Source organism: Tauraco erythrolophus, chromosome 11 (genome assembly GCF_009769465.1).
Source record: "Tauraco erythrolophus isolate bTauEry1 chromosome 11, bTauEry1.pri, whole genome shotgun sequence".
NCBI lineage: Eukaryota > Metazoa > Chordata > Aves > Musophagiformes > Musophagidae > Tauraco > Tauraco erythrolophus.
This window is the reverse complement of record NC_141475.1, coordinates 3,001,750-3,023,648: the sequence shown is the minus strand read 5'-3', so window position 1 is coordinate 3,023,648 and position 21,899 is coordinate 3,001,750. Positions and strand designations below refer to the sequence as shown.

The window sequence follows — 21,899 nt, the reverse complement described above, 5'->3', positions numbered from 1 at the left end:
AGGCAGGGCAGAGGGGAACGATCCCTTGAACACTTGTAGTGCCAGCTTATTTGACATACAACTCTTGTAGTACAAATAAATGATTTAAAATTGACCCAGTGGAGGGCAAATATTTTTACTGCTCTCTGCTCAGAGCCTTCTGTTTCCTCACTTACATGAAAGTGAGACGTTATGCTCAGTTTGAGAAGCGTGTGCTGCTACTGTGCACTCAGTGTGCTTGTCTTGAGGGGAGCTCCGTGCTCCTGGAGTTGGGGTGATGCCCTCCAGGAACAGAGAGTTTGAGCTGAAGAAAGTCTTGGAGTTTGAGTCAGCCTTGTCTGATTTCTCTTTCAGGTAAAGAGAGATGATACCGGTGCGATACATGTCACTAAGCAGAGGCAGCTTCATCTACACTATGACCTCATCAACTTTACTGTAAGTCTCAATACTATGGAATGGTGAAGGTTTTTTTGCACTAGTTTTCTTGTAAATACACCTCAACAGCCCCCAGCTCTGCAGTATTGGCATTGGCTGTGTTTTTCTGGGGCTAACTAATGGAAAATGTCCTTGAAATTGGGACTCGGTGGAAAACCAGCACAAGTGAAATGGCAAGTAGTGGCTAGAAGATAAAAAATTAGTAGCATGGAGGCAACCATACTGCCCTGTCTCAAGGGGTAGCCTTGTTGAGGAAATATTTCTCAAGAGCCGGAGAGAATCTGGCAAGAAGGATTTTTATTCTCTATTCTCACTAAAAAGAATGCAAACTTCTGTGTGATTGGATCAGTAAAATTCTGGTGTTTCCATGTATGAGTGCTTGCTGAAACACCATTATTTTTTGATGCTTTCAACAAAAAAAAAATTGTTAAACTGTAAAACGCATTTACAGAATACAGTGAGTAAAACATGAAAGGCTAAAATACCAAGATGGACATCCACATCAGCTGGAATTTGAAGGTTGTTAACAAACAATGTGTGACTGTTTAAAAAAAAAAAAAAAATTGTAAAAGCAGCGGAAAAAAGCCTTTTTATTTGCAGGGTTTTGAACGTAAAAGTAGAAGCCACAGAACATGAATGAGAGGCTTTGAGTTAAACTTAGATGTGCTGTTTCTCGTTTTAATGTGTCCTGATGCCATATTTACCTCCTAAGAGATTTGCAGGTGCTGTAGTCTAGGTGTAAGAGGACAGGAACTCTGGTGGATTGCTGTTTGTCTACAGGTGTTTTCTGTGAAGAAGATTCCTTGTAGTTTTTCTCAGTGTTAAAGCTGATACTCCAGGAGTCTCCGTGTCTTTACCTTTGGAGTTTTGCATGGGTGCTGTTGTGAAGTGACCGTGTACAGTAACAAAGCTACCAACCATCCTGGAACTTCTAGTATTGATGCTCAGGGATATGGCCAGAACCTGAATAGTTGTCCTTAATTGCTGAAATCTGCGATTCGTTGCTTTTTCAGTGGATAAACTCACGGACAGCAGTGCTTCTGGACAGCGTGGAGAAGCTGCATGTTATAGATCGTCAGACACAGGAGGAGCTGGAGACCATAGAGATCTCAGAAGTTCAGCTAGTCTACAACAGCAGCCACTTCAAATCGCTGGCTACAGGGGGCAACGTCAGTGAAGCCCTGGTAGGCACAAACGACCTGCTTGTGTTAGCCAACTCTGTTTCAGATACACCCTAAGCAGAAGCCTGGAGCTTTTATGGTGTTTGTATTGCCATAGCATTGTGGAGGGTTTTTTTTAAAGCCATGGTTGTGGGACAAGTTACCACTTTCAGTAGAATATCAGTTTCTCTATTTTTGGAAAGAGTTTGCCAAGAGTGTGTGTAGGAAAAGACCTTCCATCCTTGCATTCAAGCCTCCCAGTGCTTCACCAGAGCGAGCCTGAGGGTTCTGAAATGCCACAGCTGGATGATTCAGTTCCTGTTCTGCTATAGTCCTGTCAGACTTGATGGCCCAAACGACTTCACACCGCCAGCATTGCTGTCGTTCCTTCTGCTGCAGATGCCTACTGAGGAAGATAGAGTCAGAACGTAGAGTCTAGTCAAGGTAGCTGATGTACTGCCTGCCATGTGATCTGGGATTGCCAGGCACAACCTCACAGAACATAGCTGAGGGTTGGCACTAAGGTGGTGTGTGAGCTCTTCTTGCTAGGATATGTCATTATTTGGAGCCTTTCACTCAATTCCAGAAACTCCGCGGTGTCCTGTGAGTACTTCTGGTGATTACCATCAAAGCCAGAGACATGTGGCTTGAAAAACTGGTGGGCCCAAATGAGTGCTGGCTGTTAAAATGCAGCTGTGCGTCTAGAAAAGACCCCCACTTAATCCCCAGACTGCAAGTGACGGATGACATCGGAAGTCTGTAACACCATTTTGGAATAGGAGCACCTTTCCTATGAGGACAGGCTGAAAGAGTTGGGGCTGTTCAGCCTGAGGAAGAGGAGGCTCCGGGGTGACCTTATAGCGGTCTTCCAGTACCTCAAGGGGGCCTACAGGAAAGATGGGGAGAGGCTGTTCAGGAGGGCCAGTTGTGATAGGACAAGGGGTAATGGTTTTAAAATAGAGGGAGGTAGATTCAGGTTGGATATTAGGAAAAAATTTTTTACCATGAGAGTTGTAGAACACTGGAACAGGTTGCCTAGAGAGGTGGTGGATGCTCCATCCCTGGAGACGTTCAAGGCCAGGTTGGACGAGGCCCTGAGCAACCTGATCTAGTTGGAGATATCCCTGTTCCTTGCAGGGGGGTTGGACTAGATGACCTTTGAAGGTCCCTTCCAGCCCTAACCATTCTATGATTCTATGAATACTGAGGGTATGAAACAGGTAGTCTCTCCCTGCATTTCAGTAGGAGTTACAAGACAACCTATTCCAGAGCAATTGAGTCAAGGATAACTTCTGATGGGAAACTATTTTTTTTTTTTTCCATGGCTCAGAGGATCAGAAACATACGTTTTCCTGTGTTAGTTCTGCAGACACTCTGGAAGGCAAATCTTAGATGAGGCTGCTAATCCTGTAGGAGATATTCTGGTTTCAGAGATGCCTGGGTTTGGGGATGAAGACTGTCAGATCCCGTTCTTCTCCTGCAGCATCTGGAGAAAGACGCAGGGAATATCAGCTACCTCAGCCTTAGGTTCTGTGCTGAGCAGGTCGAAGTGTTATTATGACAGTCCCTGGAACGGACACCTTTTTCAGCAGTGGGAAGAGATCCAGGAACTTCCCTACCTGGCCAGGCTGAGAAAAGCCCGGGGCAAACAGCTCTAGCCTGTGTACCTGTGCAGCAGAGCGGGAAGCAAGCACTGCCCGTGCACTGTGGTGAAATCTCTGAGTTTGATGTGATCCTCCATTTCTCCCAGTGCAGATGTGCCCGTATTCAGCTTTTTGAACGCTCGTTACTGGCATTCAAACTGCTGTTGTAGCAACTCTCCCTTCAACAGTATTCTTTCCATCTGTGTCTCCTACACGTTTGCTCATGAAGATTTGTGAAGAAGCAGATGGCAAGGAAAGAGCCCTCCTAACTTCTTCTGCATCTGAGGACAGACACAGAGCACTGCTCGGGAGTCCTTATGGCTCCCGCGTGTTTTCTGGGCAGCCGGAGCTCAGCAGCACTTCAGGCTGCCCTCACAAGCAGGAAGGAGTGACAGCAAAGCTTTTTTTACTTACTGCTGCCCAGCAATCTGCGGTGTCTCTCCCAGTCCTCATTTTAATTTATTAATTACAAAGCATCTCTAAAGTTCATGTATATGTTTCTTGGGAAGTTTTACAAAAATAAACAGCAGTTTTACTTGCGTGTCGTTTTTCTCCCTGTAGGCGTTGGTTGGAGAGAAAGCTTGTTATCAGTCCATCAGCAGCTGTGGTGGTCAGATCTTTTACCTGGGAACGAAGGTAAATTGGGGAGTTTTTAATAAAAATACAGAGCATTCACTGTTGATGGTAGCTTATCTTCTGGAGAAGGGCAATTTTTCTATGGAGATGTGAATCAGGGTTGGGTTCTTTGTGCACTTACGTAGTGGGATCCAAGATACGTGCAATAAATTGGTCTTAGCCAAGGTATGGGCTAAGAAAGACGTAATAATTTCACAGTATCCTGGTTCATGCTGCTTCAGGGTAGACTTAGCATTACTTTACTGGCATCTCCTCTGTTCTAAGCTTCAACTTCTCTGTCCTAAAAGTGCTAGTGAGTAAACAGAAGAAAATAAGTCAGCAAGGAAGACTAGACTCTATTGCATGGAATGATAAAAGGAGTATCCTATTCGCTTTTCCTGTCCTGCCTTCCAGGCTGCCTGTGAGAAGGCAAGGAGAGGTGGCGTATAGGATGGCATATGGAAGTAGTGAGGGATGGTATCTTGGAGCAGATGGCTTGCAAGGCCGTGTAAAGAATATTTCCTGTTAAATAGAAACATCCAATTTATTCCTGCCATGCCAAGCTTGAGGGTTGCTTTACTTAGCTTCATCTGTACCAGCGTGCTCTGGTGGGTCTGTGGGACACCACAGGCTGCATAAGCAACTGTGAGTAAATAATTTTTTTTTCCTTTTCTAGTCTGTTCACGTCATGACATTGAGAAGCTGGAGAGAGGTACGTTGAGAGGAAAACTGTACAGCTGCTTAGGTTCAACTTGCTTAAATATAGCTTGAGAGGAGGGAGGGAGCATTTGTGAAGCACGTTCCGAGCACGGGATCCAGGATCCCTGATTGCTATGCACAGCCAGCACCGCAGGTACATGCCTTCCGTGGCGGGATGCTATGGGACTCCTGTTTGCATAAACTTGCAGGCTGAATGGAGACCCTGTTCTCCCAAGCAAGTCATAAGGTATTGCCATGCTTCAGCTTCTGTTAACAAGGTAGAGTTGGTGCAGTGTACGACTTCGGAGGACTGTTTAAGTGTAAGTCTCGTATCTGCCAGGTGAGCATACAGGAGTGGAAGGAAATCTGCTTCACTGTGTTTTGTCTGCAGCTACTGCAGGAGCTACATCATAAAGTCCATCAAAGACTATTTAGAAAGTTAATTGGATTTTATATCCTTGTTTCTGTTGGTAGAAGAGTTTTTTGGAACATCATTTCTCTGACGGCTGAAACCCTATCGGTTTCCACACCAAAGTTGTTAGTGATCTATTCATGTCTATTTGTTCCTGTGCTGTTCTTTTCCCTAGAGTTAAACAGCAACTTTTCCTTTCTGGATCATCACTTGGCAGTATGCTTATTCAGTGTATGCATGTTCTCTCTCAAACTTTGTTTTGCAAGGCTAAGCAAGGCTCGTTCATCATCCTCTTGGAAGATTACCTTCTCATTCCTTTCTTTTTTCATAGACACTGTTCTCTGCACCTCCTTTGTGCTCAGTTTCTTGAACAGGGGTAAATACTTTGGTGTATATTACTCTGGGTCTTACAAATGCCATGCACAATGTCACCTCTTCTTCACTGTCTCTACTAGATATGTTGTTCCTCGTGCATCCTTGGGTCTCATTTTGCTGTTCCTTTGGCTACATGATGTCAATGGCTTGTAGCACTCTGGAGATTCACCAGTACTCCATAGCCAAACTCTTATTTCTGCTGGAAGTTGCTTGTACCATTGGATTGCATCATACTTGTATGACCCAGCTTTAGAGGCAGTCCTATTGTCCTTCTGGTCTGCTGTCTCACATCACATGTTGACAGTTAGTCATCAGCAAATTTCATTAGTGAGTTCAGCTTATGCCAAGTTAGTTGACCAATTTGTTATGTAGAAGGGGGCTTCAAGGCTGATTCTCAAGGAACTCCATTAGTAATTTCTTTCCAATCTCACATTTCTCCTTTAAGCGGTGACCTTCACCATTTTTCCTCCTACCTGCTTTATGGCTCTTGTGCTCATCCATGATTATAAGCTTCTCCGTGTGATGCTGTATAATACAGGACCTTTAATAAAGGGTTGAGCTTTTATGCTATTGCTGCTTTTAGTTACTAAGATCACTTCCCTTTGCTAGTTTTCCCTCCAGCCATTCACTACTGACTTTGGTTTAGTAAACTGTTAATGAGAAGTCTTGCTTTGACCTCTGATTTCATGTACTATTTTTCCTGGAATTCAGAAGCCAATCGCAACTTACCTGCTCTGAGCCAACCTGCTTCTAAATTACTGAGTGGTTTCTGTTGTGCTGCAGGCCTCTTTATTGTAGGGAACTTACTCAGGAGTTGAATTGAGGGAGGATTAGGGTGTGAAGCTGAGAGTCGATTCTTGCTGCAGTACAGAATGGTGGTCTGAGACCCGGAATCTCTCTCTTCTCAAACAATACTTTAATGTTTTGACCTAACGTACCAAGATTAGTGGTGCTCGACCTGTGTGCTGGTAATTCCTTAAAGCAGGAAATACTTGTGATCTGCTTCAATCCTTGTTGACTGTGGGCTCAGGAGAAAATAAAGGGTAGGATGAGTACACCTGTATGCTGAAAACATGGCAGAGTGGTTTTTTTTGTTGTGCTCTAAGTGATGAGGCAAGGGTGGGGAATGGAAAATTTTTATTCCTTGTGATTGCAGACACTGGCTGATACTGTGGGTCTCCATCCATCAAGCATTTGACCTAAAATGTAGCCCACAGGAACTTGAGTACTGGGGCTTGACGTTTCTTAGTCTTTTTTTAACTGTCCGGCAGATAATGTAGGTATGAGAGAATCTTTTTGAGATACTGTCCTGTACTGCAATATGTTGAGAGTTTCTGAGGTTTCTTGTCCCCTTGCTGTCAGGGATCATGACCCACTACTGGGAAATGCTGATCTTAAATGGAAGGAGATGATCTTTTCTGTAATACTAAGGTCCAATATTTTTATTTTAGAGAGTTGACCACCTTCTGAAACAAGAGCGTCTCACTGATGCCCTGGCTCTAGCTTGGTCTTTTTATGAAGGTAAAGCAAAGGCTGTAGTAGGTAAGTTTGGGTTTGAGCTTGGTGGTTGTTGTTTTTTTTTTATTGAAACTGGTAGGGAAGGTTTTAAACCTATGCTTGTACAGAAATCACTTTTTTGAGTGAGGAGGAAGAGAATTTAATTGAAGAAGGGAAAGTAGGATGTGCTGCTTTGGGTTTGGCAGAAAAAACACCTTTATGTGGATTAGTTTGATTTTATTTTTTGAGTCGTAGTCTCTTTAGCAGCCTGCTGTTTTCAGATGAAGATCAGACTTGGTCTGTGTTGTGACTCCTATCTGTTGTCACTTGGCCATGAAGGAGGTGGATCCAGGTGTTTGAATATCTAGCTTGCTAAAATATTCCTGAAGGTCATGCCTGACCTGTAGGTAATTTTCAGTGTGATGTTCTGTCAGCTCTGCCAAGCAGGTACTTTCATTCAGGTCTCCTCTGACTATATAACTGACTGAAAGAACTGCTGGGTTTTGGCACCGTATTTCCTCTGAAGGAGGATGTTTTGTGAGCACTTAGATTTTTATGAATAACGTGCTGTTTATGCCAAAAACTGCCACTTGAACTGTCTGATTTGGACTAGACACATTGACTTTTCAGCAAATAGCTTTTGACAGATGAGACTCAAGTTCTCGGGATAAGAGAATCCTCCTGCTGTGAAATTGCTAGTATATGAAGATGTGTCTCGTTTTAATGCATGGATATAATGCAATTAAGCAGATAGTTTTTCAGTATTCAAAGAATTACTGTCTTTTTGAGTTGTCATTTAAGAATTGTTTTCCCTTATACTGCACTCAATTCAGCGTCTTTACATCAAGGCATCCTCCAGCAATTACCCTCACGTACACAGTCTTTGACAGCCCTGCATTAATGGTTCTCCCAATGTTAAACAGCACTCAGATCTGTTCTTGCCATTCCTGTGCTGGAACAGTCTTTACATTGGGAGAATAAGCACTTCAGAAGAAGACTGGGCTAAAAGTAGAACATAAAATTGTGTGTTTAGATATCCTGACCTCTGCATCTCAAAGGCAGTGGTGTTAGCATCTAAACTGTAGCATTTTTTATATTTCCACTGGCAGCTTAGATGAGAAAAGCTTCATTATTTTTTTTTCCCCCCCTCTCATTCTTTGTAGGCTTGTCTGGGGACACGAGCAAGCGGAAAGCAGTCATTGCAGACAGAGTGAGTCACTGATCTCTTCCTAACTGGATTTTCGTGTGTGCTGATGTGATACTGTGTTCCTGGAAGGAAGGGCTTCTGTCCTCCAGAAGTTAATCCAACTAACTTTAGAATGTGTGGCATGTGCCTCTCTTGCTAAGATTGTGAGCAGGATTTTAGAAGAGACTTGGAAATACCTTTTGGGTAAAGGTGGGGACAAAATCTGCAGCATTAGAAAATCAAAACGTGACATTATCATCCCGGCCTTGAGATCTCTGGTCCCCCCACAGTGGAGAGAAACCCTTTTGTAGGTAACTGCAGAGTTTCCTGACCTTTTAATTTGGCAAGTGTCTATCAGTATGTAACTTGTCGACTCTCAGGATGGAAACTTTGTTCCACGTAGACATGGACGCAGAATAAATGCTTCAATTGATCTTGTTCAGTTGTTACAGAAACCTTTTTCTGGGAAGGGTGTGTTTAAAATACACAGTTATTGCAGTAATTGTTCAGCTGCACTTTGTTCTTCATGTATATTCTATTTGCAGGTAAATAAGTTCTGCTATTTAACATACTATAACTTAAGCTTTGGGAAAAAAACATGGCCCAGATGAGGCTTATGCTTCAGGATGCGTTCATCGGCCTGAAAATTTGCTGGTAGATTGGCTGCCCACTTTCTCAGTCAGTTGAAGTCAGCGTAGGTCTTCGGTAACCCTCTGGGTCACTTCTACACCATGTCTTGTTGTTGTCTCTTGGCAGCCTCTTCCCTCTTCTCCTTCCTGCCTACAGTAGTTCATTCCCAAAATGGGACAGCAGAGTTGACAGCGCTGCCAGCCCTCCAATCAGTCTATAAAATGTGCTGCCAAGTAAGGCCTCTGGCGTAGAATGGATTGATTTTCTTTTTTATTGTGATTCAGATGGTTGAAATCCTTCTCCATTATGCTGATCGGTCTTTGAAGAAATGTCCTGACCAAGGGAAAATCCAGGTTATGGAACAGCATTTTCAGGTATGGTGCTCCAGAGAGCTCTTGTATAGATCTTTGGAATTTTTCCGTCAGACTTTGCTTTGCTGCAAAAATTACTTGTCTATTTTTGAAAAATATTGCTGTCGTTCAGCTGAACTCTCACCTCTGGTGTGTGCTGTAATGAAACCAGGACTTAGTGACAGCGAGGAGGTGGAGCAGAACCCGTACACCCTCCGTCCTCTGCAGAAGTGTGACTGGAGTTGTTCTCCATATGAACCAGCATATGGGAAAACCGGTGACTGTGCCAACTACCAGCTGATTCAAATAACTCATTGATTCTGCTCTGTGTTGGCCAGGCTGCGTTTTGTGCTCTGCAGGATACGCTGTTTGGCAGGATTTTTGCCAGTCTCTACAGCTTTTTTTTCCATGTTTCTTCTGCAGGATGTGGTGCCTGTCATAGTGGATTACTGTCTCTTACTCCAGCGCACGTAAGTCTGAGTTTGCAAGCCTGTCTCCCAAGGCAGACCACCAGCCCCTGTAGTCCTGAGTGCTGTCTCCTCTATCCCATGGTTTAGAGGAATCTTACCACATCATTGTCGTGTCATAGATCACGTCACAGTTTAGAGGAATGCTTAAAAACTTACACTAAAGTCAGGGTACTCGGCACTTAAAGAAAAATGGGTCTTAAATTTTCGTTGATGTATTGAGGGGAAAAATCCCTGTTTCCCCCACACCATCCCCTTAAGAAAGAAGCTGGCTTGATAGATCTTTTCCTGTCATCGTTTGCCCTCTAACAGCAGCTTTTTTTGCTGCAGCACCCATAGCTGATTTATTGTGTGCAGCTGCCTGTAACGTGCACCAGTACAGGAGCTGAACGGGGCATTCAGGTCCTGAGTTTGAGAAATACAGAGAAAACGGAGTTTAATTTGGAGCCCTCAGAAAGTAGATAAGTAAGGAGATTTTAATAAGATTATTTGATAATGAAACACTTCTTTCCTCCTAGGGATCTATTATTTAACCAGATATATGATAAGATGAGTGAGAATTCTGTAGCTAAAGGCATCTTTCTGGAGTGCTTGGAGCCATATATCTTAAGTGATAAGCTGATGGGAATCACAGCTCAAGTGATGAAAGACTTGCTGCTTCACTTCCAAGACAAGAACAGGTTGGAAAACTTGGAAGCCTGCATTGTGCATATGGATATCACCAGCTTAGACATACAGCAGGTGAGCTGTTGCGCTGCACACCACGTTGAGTTCCTCTGAATGATGACAACATCCCCTCGTCGCTGATGCAAACATCTTGTGCTTTTAAGCACAGCATAGCATGTGGAAAACAAGTGCCACCTTTCAACAGACAAGACTTACATAGTCCAAACCATTAATGCCTTTTGGTCACTGATTTGTAACAGAACTTAGCCCTGTGGCCCTGGCATCAAATTCAATGAACGTGGGAATTATTTAGCATGACTGTGTCCATCCTGCAACACGCGTTCTCCTATAAACATGTTTTGCTTCCCCCAGTTTGTGTCCTGGCATATGTCAATGCACCAGCAGCTGTATGTGTTGGAAACTGCTAGTCTGTCGGGATGAGCGTGACATCCATGATCAGTCTTTCCTGTTTTGGGTACCTTAACTAACACCAAAGGCTGCAGAGGCACAAAAACCTGGAGTTGCGTTTGTCGGTTTGGTGCCTGCCAGCCTGCTCTGCTCAGGTGCTTGCTCTTGCATGACAAAGTTAGTGGAGCAAGGAGGTGTTCCTGCTGGGTAGTCCTGTTTTCCTTGGCCAGTTTTTATTCCCACAGTAGGGCTTTTCATTCCAAGGAGGCAACTGCTTGGGAACTTGACAAGATGATTCACTAACCTAACCAAAAGGCAAACTAGTGCAATCAAGGGTTTTGCAGAACTGATTTTTTTTTTTTTTAATATTCCTTAATGTCATGCATGTTATGAATGTTAGAATCTAGACAGATTCCGTGTTTGCTGCGTGAGCAATAATCTGGATACTCCCTTTGGGGTCCTTGCAGAGGCTAATTCTGCAAGTGGAAGTTCTCATTCTGCTTTAAATCATACTGTTGGGTGATGCAAGTGCAAGGACAGAGAGATTGGGGCATGAGAAAGCTGTGAGCTAAGAGCACCTGTCTATCTACGTTGTGCTTTGTTTGCCTTGCAGGTAGTTCTTCTATGCTGGGAAAACCATCTCTACGATGCCATGATCTACGTCTACAACAGTGGGATGAATGACTTCATTAGTCCCATGGAGGTAGGGAAGATGCTCAGTGCAGTGAGTTGTTCTTTGTGTGTTCAGCACACAGTCCTTCTGACAAACAACATTCCAAACCAATGCATTATCTTCTCCTTCAGTGTGTGTACTTGTTCTTACTCATTTCATGAGAGAAATCTTGTATCACATGTGGTTTATTTGACTAGATGCGGCAGAGGTGAAAAGTAATTTGTAATTACTGTGCTTTTAAACACAGGTTTCCCTGCTGAGGTAGCAATGCTCTGCAAAGTTAGAGCAGGAAATTTAGTCGTGTTAATAAAACAAGTACAAAACAAACGCAGCAGAAGAGAATAACATGATGACTTAAGGAGACCGTGTTGCAAAACCATCTGTTAACAGCTTTGGTGCCAGCGGTGAGCCTGGCCCGTGTGCCGTGCCGTGCTGAGAAGGCATCAGCTTTCTGTACAGTGAGATTAATGGGGTGTAGGCGTGAGGTTCTATGAACACCTCATGCTTTTTTTTCCTTCCTACTGTTCTTCTGCTGACACGGTGGTATATTGAGATGTATTAGAGTGATGGAAACAAAGGGTGAACTCACCTATGTACAAAATCCAGAAGAAAGGCTAGAAACAGTCCTTGTGTTGAGGCAGGCTTTGTTCTTGGCGCTTGGGTGGGGTCTATCAACAGTAAGCACGGCACTCAATGTAGTGCTGTAACTGAAGGCCCTGGCGATGCTGCTCCTGGTAACCCTGAAGGTGTGCCTGATATCCCAGGTGATCTTGAAGCCTATAGCTATAACATCAAGATGTTTCATTATGGAAGCACTGCTGGTGTTTTCTCAGTGGTGCTAAAATCAAGAGCTGGGTCTATTTGAGGGTGAAAATCTTAAACTGCCCAGTTTTAGTGGTTATCATCTCATTTGGTTTTTCTCAGGAAGGAGACTCTTTAGGTGTTCATGATTTTAAAAAGGTCTTCTGGAAACTTAGCACTAGCTGTACAAATAACTTCTGCTTTCTTGTGCTAAGTATTTAGATGAGGCCTCGTTCTACGTATCCAAACTAAAGGCTCTCTGGTGACCCTGCTAGGTAGGGTGAATGTCTGCTGGTTTTTCACATGTCGTAACATCAGCTGGGAAAAGCATCCTTTGCCACATCTTGGTGTCCTCTGTGCCTTTTAATTGTAATATATGGTGAGAAAACAGAGGTTCTGTGGGGAAGATGCTCCAGTGATCTCTGCTTTAAAACCATGCAGATTCTTTGCTTGGAGCTTTTCCAGCTGCTTGAGCACTGCCTGCTTTCTTGTTACAGAAGCTGTTCAAAGTCATTGCTCCTCCACTGAATGCTGGGAAGTCTCTCACAGGTACAGAATTCTTTCCCTTTAAGGGTTTCTAGTTTTGATATTTGACGTTTCGAACATCTCTAGTCACTTCCAACAGAGGGATGCAAAAGGGAAATAGATACCAAATAGGGTCTTGGAAATGAGAAATGTGCTCAAGTGCCATTTATTGTGTGCAAAGCTGCTTTCCTTACTGTGGATGCATGTCCCATGAGATGGTTTGCTAGCAGCTAGGAAAACGAATTGCATCTCTGTGTGTTGTCTTGTGAAGAAAAGGTGACAAATAATTTTTGTTTCGTAGATGAGCAGGTGGTAATGGGCAACAAGCTGCTTGTATATATAAGGTAAGGTCCTTCGGAAAGCGTGTGTGGTGGTGCCTGGTGGTGGCACCAGGTTTTTAACTCGCTGCAGTTGCATAACCTTGTAGTGTTTCAAGGTCTGAGAGACTGCATAAAATAGCAATGGCTGCGTTGTACAGCTGACTTAAGGCTACGATGACTTCTTGTTACACGTCATGGGAGTGGACAGCTAGGATAAAGTTGGACACTTAGAGCTCGAGTTACTGCTGATATGCCAAGACCATGTCTTTGTCTTTAGAATTTGGTTAGAGTGCTTCATCCTGAGTGTGACACTGCTCCTTGAACAAGGACTCTGTAGCCTGAAAAGCTGGATTTTAGCTCTTCCTGCCATGCCTTTGGGATAGCTGTGCTTGGTTGCTGCTTGCTCTGTTGCCTATCGTTTGCAGGAGGTCGTTTGAGACTGCACAGTAGTGATTAATTAGCAAGTTCCTCTTTCTAGAATCTCTTGAAGATTGTGAATATAAAATTCTACATTACTGCTTCCTAAAATGCAGGAGAAAAGATTTTTGTGAGAAATACTGCCTTTCCCGTTACTTTTCTGCTGTGGAATGACATAGCTCAAATGCAAATTCATGCAGTGCATTGGCTTATTGTGTGTTAAGAGCAGTGCTGTCTGCAATGCTTGCTTTCATGATTTACAAAATAAATGCGTTTGCCTTGTTTTAAGAGCATCCTGAAAACTAACTCGAAAAATAAAATGTCCTCCTTGACCTATTTAATGTCAGGTGGTATTAAAAAACGCCTTTCCCGCCTTTTCTGTAGCTGCTGCTTGGCAGGTCGTGCATATCCATTGGGTGATATTCCTGAAGATCTGGTACCTTTGGTTAAAAATCAGGTGAGCAGCCTTTTGGAAGGAAACTTTCCCATATGGTGTTTTTAGAAGCCGCGTACGTCTTATTTCATAGGTTTCTGATAGAAAACTCCTATCAGTCTGACAGCTGTATCCTTGTGATACGAGTATATACCACTGTAAATACCAAATAAGTTTTTAAAGAATGAAATCAAACAGTTGTTGCAATCTGAACATTTAAACTTAATATTTTTCTTTCAGCTGTAAATTGGGATGCGGCAGCATGCAGTTCTCAGTGGCACTAATTGTGATTGATTTTTTTTTTTTTCCTTATTATTTACCACAAAGTTACCAGAGATTTGTAGATGTGTCTTCTTTCTAAACTTGACTATGATGTGTCAAAAATACAAGGATCTTCCCTATTTTCAAATGCAAGTAAGAGCAGCTGGGGAGGAGCCATCAGCCTCTCCTTTTTATGACCTCTGATAGTGTTCCTGAGAGCTTGGCTGAAGTAACACCTTTCTGTCTGGATACTTCAATCCACTCTAGCTACAGTCTGGGGTTTTGTTTTGTTTTTCTGAAGAGTTCCTAGCTGGCAGGTGGGTATCAGGTTCAAGGAGGCCAACCAAGAAGGCTGTAGGTCTGAAAGTCAAGCTGCTAACTCCTCCTGGCTTCACTGCCGCTGTGGGGACAGGAAAATTAACTCGGAATAGGTGTAAATGAGAGAATGTGGCGTTTCCTGAGGATGGCTGGGAGACTGTTGCCTGTCAGTTCTCCATGGGATCCCAGTGTGCATCTGAACGCATACTCGCGAGCGCTGGCCAGCCTGCCAGTGCTCTCCTTCTGCTGGTAGCCACGTTTGGTGTGAACGTGTTTGAGACAGCCGGAGCTGCTGCTGCCCTCTTCGTTCCCTGGGAGGGCCTGGACACCTCTGTCAGTGGTCCAACCAAAGGGATTGACCTTCGTTTTGAAAGACGTGCTCAAATTTCAGGAACTAGAAAGGCAGTGGATGAGCTACGAAGTTGAATGGCACCCAAGTCAGTTTTTTGCAGTGCTAAAAGCTTCATGCCTCAAAGCGAGGGGGCAGATTGACTGACTATTCCCAAAGGAACTGCTGGCAAGGAGAGGAGCTGTGCCCTGGATAAGGAGGAGCTGCACAGCTTCTGCCGAGAGCTGCCAGGAAGGGGAGGGAGTTACCTAATTTCACACGCTTTGGTCTGCAAGTGTAAGCCTTGATTTTTCGCTTGATCTTAAATTTTGCTTGATCTTAAATTGGTTGGTGAGTCTAAGGAGGGGAATTTTTCTCCTGCTAACAAGCAGCAGAAAACATCACTCAAGTAAGAACGCTGACGGAGTCCTAAGATGCTTTAAAGCTTAGTGCAAAGCAGGTCACGCTGCTGCTTTCTCGTGTGCTGTGCTATCAGTTATCTGAAATCCATCGGAAGTCTGCAGTGCTTGTTTGAATTTTCATTGCAGGTCTTTGAATTTCTCATCCGGCTGCATTCAACTGAGGGATCTGTGGATGAAGAGGTCTACCCTTATGTCCGTACCTTGCTGCACTTCGACACTCGGGAATTCCTTAATGTTCTTGCTCTGGTAAGAGATCGCTGATCTCCTCCAAGAGGAAAATGCAGCGCCCGTTCTCCCACTGTCTGTGTCATGGTTGCATGATCTGTAAGATTCCCGTGAAAAAGTTCATGCTTTATCTAAACCAGCAGTTACTGGCTTGGTGCAGGAACAGTTTTGATGTGTGTTCTATAAGATATCAGAGGAGATGTGAATAGTCCTTTATGTCCTTAAATATAAATTGATGAACGTGACATTATACGGTGGTAATAGAGGCCATCTTCAAAGCACAAGTAAAACAAGAAGAATGTATTTGTAAGGAGTGTTTCAGTACCTACATCTTTCTCCTGCATAAAGATCATCTTTCTTCCTTTCCAAGTTTCTTGAATGTCCTCGGTCTGTTTGAACCTGTCACTTTTACCGGAATATATGAGTAGTTACGTTTTGATAGTTACGAAAAAACAAATTGTGTCTTGGAACCTGCTGCCTTTTCTGATGCACAGAAAGGGCTTAAAAGCATTGTCAGCTTTGTGATACGGCCACTGCTTTGTGTTTGCTTGTATTTCTGGGGTTGGCAGTGGAGAGCATTCTTCTCAAGGTGTCAGTGTTTTGCCTCATGCAGACTTTTGAAGACTTTAAGAATGACAAGCAAGCTGTGGAATATCAACAGAGAATCGTGGACATACTTCTGAAAGTGAGTGTGCCTGAAAATTAACCTCTGTGTTTACATCTGATGGATTATATACAACACTGTGCAGTAAAGCCCGTGATTTGGGTGAGGTCTTTCCAGTCCTGCCCTGGATGACACCTCTGAGAAGGTGGTGGGCTGGAGTGGTGGATTCACCTCAGCCAAGGCTGTCGGATGTTTGGAAGTAACACTTCGTGTGCATTAAATGCGGTGGCAGAGAGGTCTCCTTTCCTGTCTGTGATTTCACCTGGGTTGTACTTTGGTTTCAGATTTCTCCTCTCTGCACTGTTCAGTTTATTTTTGTCTGCTTCTCATTGATTCCACAGTTCGATTCCTTCTGAACAGGAAAAAAAATGTCCCAGGATTCCTGCGCTTGGCGGGGTGCCAACGCTGGTCTGATAAACCCCTGCTCCCTCTGTCTGTAAATGCTGTGTTTGGGATGTAACACGCCACGAGCCACAAGCCTATCTTTAGCAAACGGGAGAGGAGAGGAACGTCAGAGTTATCAGCCTGGTGCTCTAGAAACCGCTTGTCGTCTGCGGACCGCGTTCCTTAACAGTGAACGTTCTCCTGAAAAGCTGTCGCTGCCAAACCTTTTGCTGCTGCCTTCCCCTTCCGAGCCGTCAGCGCTCACGATGAGTAACTCCGCTGGGAAGCTGTTTATGTACAAACATGCCATAAGCAGCGCTTCCCCGCCGCTGTCGGCGTCGACAGATAAGAGCAAGGGCACCAGTGAGTGAGCGAGCTCGGTGACGGCGCTGCAGCAGTCAGCCATGCTGGAGGGGCCCAGATAATGCTGCTGCGGGGGGAATTTTTGTCAGCCTGGCTGAGCAGGGCGTTGCTGTAAGGATGTGAGCCCTGTTCGGGGTTAGACCATGCTTTTTTGTGTCTCTGGCTGCCGTCAGCGGGAGGTGGCACGCTGCAGCTGTGTTGCCGAGCTGCTGTGGGATGTGTTGCTGGGGCACGGCGTAGGCTGGATCGAGCCCTTTGCAGCCCTGCTCTGTGCTGCTGGCCACGCGGCGAGTGTGCACCGCTGCGGAGTTCAGCCCTGCTCTTGTGGGGGGAATTGTGAGAAGTGCTGCAGGATTAAAGGGGGCCTACAGGAAAGCTGGAGAGGGGCTTTTTACAAGGGTGTGTAGTGATAGGACAAGGGGCAATGGATTTAAACTGAAAGAGGGCAGATTTAGGTTAGATATAAGAAAGAAATTCTTTACATTGAGGGTGGTAAGGCACTGGAACAGGTTGCTCAGAGAAGTTGTGGATGCCCCATCCCTGGAGGTGTTCAAGGCCAGGTTGGATGAGGCTTTGGGCAACCTGGTGTAGTGGAGGATTTCCCTGCCCATGGCAGGGGGGTTGGAACTAGATGATCTTTGAGATCCCTTCCAACCCAAACTATTCTATGATTAAATGCAGCTGCAGGCAAACAATTTGGTGTGATGAGAACTGTCAGTCCCTTAGTCTGGAATCTGCTCTCCTTTTGGATAAAAAGAAAAAAAAAAAATCTTGGAACTTTTAATTTAAATTTATCATTGGCAAAAAAATCCACTTAGGAAATAGCTGCGTTTCTAAAATAGTTTGGCCAACGTAGACGTTCTGCTAATACGGATCTAAACTTTGCCAAATATATAGTCTTGTAGAAAGTCCTCATGGTTGGCTTGCAGCCTCTGTAAGGTCACTCTGTTCCAGAGGTGCGGTGTTTTCATCTTCACGTGGACTGATGAGGACCCAGTTGGTGACAAACGGAGCCAAAAGGAATAAAATGCTCTTAGTGTTTTAGTGAGCCATATTTTTAGTACTATTAGCTAACACCATTCTGACTAGGCTTCTGTATGAAAGAGCCTTTTTAAACAGAAAATGAGTATTAAAAAAGAATTATAGCATTAGCTGATGTTTCAAGCAGAGCTCTACTTGATTCCTTCATGTGTCTTACTTGCCTGCCTCCACTTGCGTACAGTAACCGTGAGCATCTCAGGAGGATCTGGAACTCCACGTCACTTCAGAAATCAATTGTCTCTCGCAAGCTTAGACTGAAGGAGGTTATAAACTGTGAGATGCTCCATGTCTGGGCTTTGCCAGCACGCTTCTCAGATGTTAGCTGACAGGGTTGTTCAGCTGATGGGTTTCCTCCCAGCTGAACCCACTGCTTTTAGAGCGAGGCTTTCCAAACAGGGGCATTTCACTTTCCCGTAGTGTCTGGGATTTTTTTAGAAGCATGAGACACCAAGTCAGGACACATTATGCTCTTTTCTATATGCCAGACAGGTGACAAGCACTTCTCAGGTTTTAAATCCCTTTTGTAGTGACTCTTAGATGTTCTGTTGTGCTGTAATTTCAAGTCAAGTCTGCACAGTCACAAGCTTCTCAAAATATTCATAGACTAACAGCTAGTTTAGTGTGAGAAAGGAAACTTATCCCCAAACCTACAGTTGTTTCTTAGTCATTTGATCAGCTCTTCTGCATGCCACAATTGAAGTGGTGAGTGCCTGGGGCTTGAAGTTAAATGTTTGTGGTGGTTTTTTTCTCCCATAATTATTAATTTTATCTTTTTTTCCTCATATGACAGTATTTCTCTGCTCACAAGCTCTGTTGTATGTCCAGTGATCAGCACAGACCACAGAGATGGAGATAAACATAGGTTTGGAGCCCCCTCACACCCAAAAATCAGGGACACACAAGAATACTTCCCTTGCAAATACAGCAGGGAGGTCGAGCCTCTTCAGCTTTAGGACAGAGAAGACTTAGCAAGGACATAGCCACTGTCTGTGTTTTCAGGTGGCACAGTTAAATGCCGTGGAAGGTGGCTTATCTTTTGACCTTCAGGATGGACTAGCACCAGGAGACTGTGTAGATGTCTGGGGTAGGAGGAGACGTGATGGCTGCACAGGGATTTCTTGTTGCAGTGTCCTGGTTGCTTTCTCAAAGGCAGATGCAGAATCAATCACTTGTGATTTTATTTTTCCCTTTTTTCTCTCTAATGCTTCTCAGGTCATGGTAGAGAATTCTGACTTCACCCCATCGCAGGTTGGCTGTCTCTTTACCTTCCTTGCCCGTCAGCTCGCCAAGCCCAACAACACATTGTTTGTGAACAGGACTCTCTTTGACCAGGCAAGTAGTCCTTTGTGAGGGATGGATAAAATTCCAGGCAGGGTGCAGCACTGCAGGAAGCATGGCCAGTGCTGTAGAGTGAAGGGATTCTGGAAGTACCAGTGCGTTATAAAACAGGTAGCATCTTGCTGGGACTTTGTTGTGGTTTCAAAGAAGCAGAGTAGGAGAGACCACAGAAGCACAGTAAGCTCCATGCTTCAGTGTGCCTGCTGGCATTGTGTGAGAAATAGGGTCAGGTCCTAGGAGATGGTGCAGCCTTTGCTCTTCTCCATGGAATGGCAGGTTCCTGCAGTCACTAGTGTGTTAGGAGAGGGAAAGCGAAGGCCTGTAAGGGCAGGAACCAAGCTGTTTATCTTTAAGCCTCAGTGAGCATTTTGGTGGTTCTGTTATCACTTGTTATTTATGGGAAGATGCCACGGTAAGGAGATAAAGGATGCCAACTAATATGAGAGTAGTTAGCTTATAGACCTCATATACCCTCCTTCTCTGCTCTTTGAAATAGCCTGATACGCACCAATACATGCCTGAAGCTTGCATGGGTTAAATTTATATCCCAATTTAAGTCCCAGAAATTCCTGAGACTGAGGAGGCGGCTTCAGTGGCTTCGATGATAATACGGGTATATGAATACTAATAAAAAATGGGTTAAGAAACATATGTCCTTTGTTAGAATCTAAGACCGAAGAAGTCTGTGGAGGCTAAAAGGATTTGGATTAAACACTGTAATTACAGATATATTACATTTCATGAATTACATGATTTCCTGTTTTTCTGGGAGAGATGGCACAGTCTGGTGGAGAAGTCGAAGGGGTCAGCGTAGTGGTTCCAGCTGTTTGGCGTGTAGTCCAACGCAAGGTCATGGCGTCCCCTGAGTTCTTCTGTATTCTCTGGATTCCCCAAAGTTTGGTTCTGGATCCTTGTGCCGAGTCATGGGTTTCCCTCCCTGGAGTCTTTCAGCAGTTCTTGGTTACTCCAGTACTTTTAGCTGTCCTTAGTTATAGGTCCAAGTAGAGAGCACCTCACAGGTGAATAGTACATTTGAATTGCACTGTTGTGTTCTGGTTTGCTGTCGCCGTTACTGGTGATCACAACATGCTGGTTAGGATACACCTAACAGCTCTGTTAACTAGACCCATCTCCTGCTAACCTCTACGTCCTTGCACAGGTCCTTGAATTTCTGTGCAGTCCAGATGATGACTCCCGCCATTCGGAGAGGCAACAGGTAAGGCATTCATGGGAACGTTTCGTTAAGCACCAGGTATGACCAGACTGTAGAGCAGAGTTTGGCCTCACTGGGGAGGGACAGATGCTGGCTGAAGGTCGTATGCTAAAGCAGTCACCTAGCATAGGAACGGTGGCCAGCACGGAAGAACTGGGCAGTGCTGCACACAGCAGGAGTGAAGGAGGATCCTACTCAAGTGTCGCCTGCAAGAGAAGTTTGACAGCAGTAAGAGCAGAGGCAGGAAAAGTCCTGGATAAGCACATGACCTTCATAGTCGATGGACAATGAATGAAACTGTAAAATAAGCCCTGTGTTAATACAAGCTTTGGCGCAGGAGCGGTGTGTTTTTGAGTGGCACTGGCTGCCCAGCTACTACTGCGATATAAATAACTGGTCTTCAATATCTGCAGGTCCTTCTGGAGTTGCTCCAGGCAGGAGGGATAGTACAGTTTGAAGAGAGCCGTCTTATCCAAATGGCAGAAAAAGCAGAATTGTGAGTTGCTGTGTACAATATATAAATACTGCTGTTAAATCTCTTCCAAAGTCTTTTTTCCTCTACGTTTCTTGTTCCTGCTTTGCAGCTGTGTTTGGGATTATTTTCCCTATGCACTCACATATGCTTCATTTAGTATGTTCATATTTAGTCAAGTCTTTATTCTATATTATCTCTTCTGAGTGTTCTTACAGAAAGCATTGTTAAGATAAGAGGGGGTGGAGCTGTGGGAGCCCTTCAGCATGAAACCCTGTTTGGGCTTGATGAGTTTTGGCACTTCCTATCCTGGAGCCCAGGCTTTGTTCAAACGTACAGTTGTATATTGGAATGCTCTACCACCGACAGATGGAGATGACTCGTTGGGGTGAGACCCACAGGTGGATTTAAAAGCACGAAGGGGTCTGAAGCCACCCCCATGGTACTCATTTTAGAATTGAGTAGGAGAGACAAACACGGTGTCTGGAAAGGCTAAAAATTTCTGCCATCTCCTTTAGATGCTTTACAGTTCCAGAAACAAGTCTGTCATGCCTGAACAGAGTCAGCCAGGGAGGGGCATCTTCATCCAAGTCTTGAATTTGAATGTTATTTAAATTAATCCACCATACTACAAAGGACCAGAGGGATAGAAGTGCAGCGGTGCCTCTTTTCCTGCATGTCCTAGAAGGAGTTACTCGACCAAATTTTTCAAACTCGGGAAATGTGGTGGTGTGTTTTTTTCTCCTTGCTTCAGAGACTTTGACAGCCAAGAACCACCAGCTCAGCCACTTCCATCAGAGCCAAAAGATCGCTGGTGTAATGCCGTTTCGCCGATTTTTCATTTGTTTTGCCACAGTTGCATCTGTTTTTATCTTAAGCCTCAAAAAATATTAAAGGTGATTATTAAAATCTGAAGGTAGAAAGCTGTGCCATAACATGTTATTGAGTCATGTTCAGTGTATTTCTTCAAATTAGTGCTGTGGATTGGACTAGCTCAGAGCTGAGTGTGTTGTGGCAATAAGGGAGATGATCTATGAACAGCAGAACCCCTGAAACCTGATTTCTTTACGGATTTTTGTCCTCTCTCCTTCGCCTCTCACCTTAGTAACTCCAGTTTTCTGTTCTGTGTGATAACTTCCCAAAGAGGGGGAGGCTGACAGACTGATGGGCCTGTGGCTG

General features: G+C 44.3%; 1 protein-coding gene across 2 annotated transcripts in view; it reads left to right on the top strand.

The window, feature by feature from the left end:
* VPS8 (VPS8 subunit of CORVET complex) overlaps positions 1-21,899 on the top strand; it is an 81,789-nt gene that overhangs the window by 21,379 nt on the left and 38,511 nt on the right. For both annotated transcript variants that reach the window (XM_086618736.1, XM_086618737.1), the window contains exons 13-30: positions 334-414; positions 1,428-1,598; positions 3,779-3,853; positions 4,509-4,544; positions 6,770-6,860; positions 7,979-8,025; positions 8,916-9,005; positions 9,405-9,451; positions 9,967-10,189; positions 11,136-11,225; positions 12,494-12,545; positions 12,823-12,865; positions 13,643-13,715; positions 15,147-15,266; positions 15,859-15,930; positions 18,910-19,029; positions 20,195-20,251; positions 20,662-20,744. In XM_086618736.1, the coding sequence (XP_086474862.1) occupies positions 334-414; positions 1,428-1,598; positions 3,779-3,853; positions 4,509-4,544; positions 6,770-6,860; positions 7,979-8,025; positions 8,916-9,005; positions 9,405-9,451; positions 9,967-10,189; positions 11,136-11,225; positions 12,494-12,545; positions 12,823-12,865; positions 13,643-13,715; positions 15,147-15,266; positions 15,859-15,930; positions 18,910-19,029; positions 20,195-20,251; positions 20,662-20,744 (1,571 nt within the window). The remainder of the gene's footprint in view (positions 1-333; positions 415-1,427; positions 1,599-3,778; positions 3,854-4,508; positions 4,545-6,769; positions 6,861-7,978; positions 8,026-8,915; positions 9,006-9,404; positions 9,452-9,966; positions 10,190-11,135; positions 11,226-12,493; positions 12,546-12,822; positions 12,866-13,642; positions 13,716-15,146; positions 15,267-15,858; positions 15,931-18,909; positions 19,030-20,194; positions 20,252-20,661; positions 20,745-21,899) is intronic.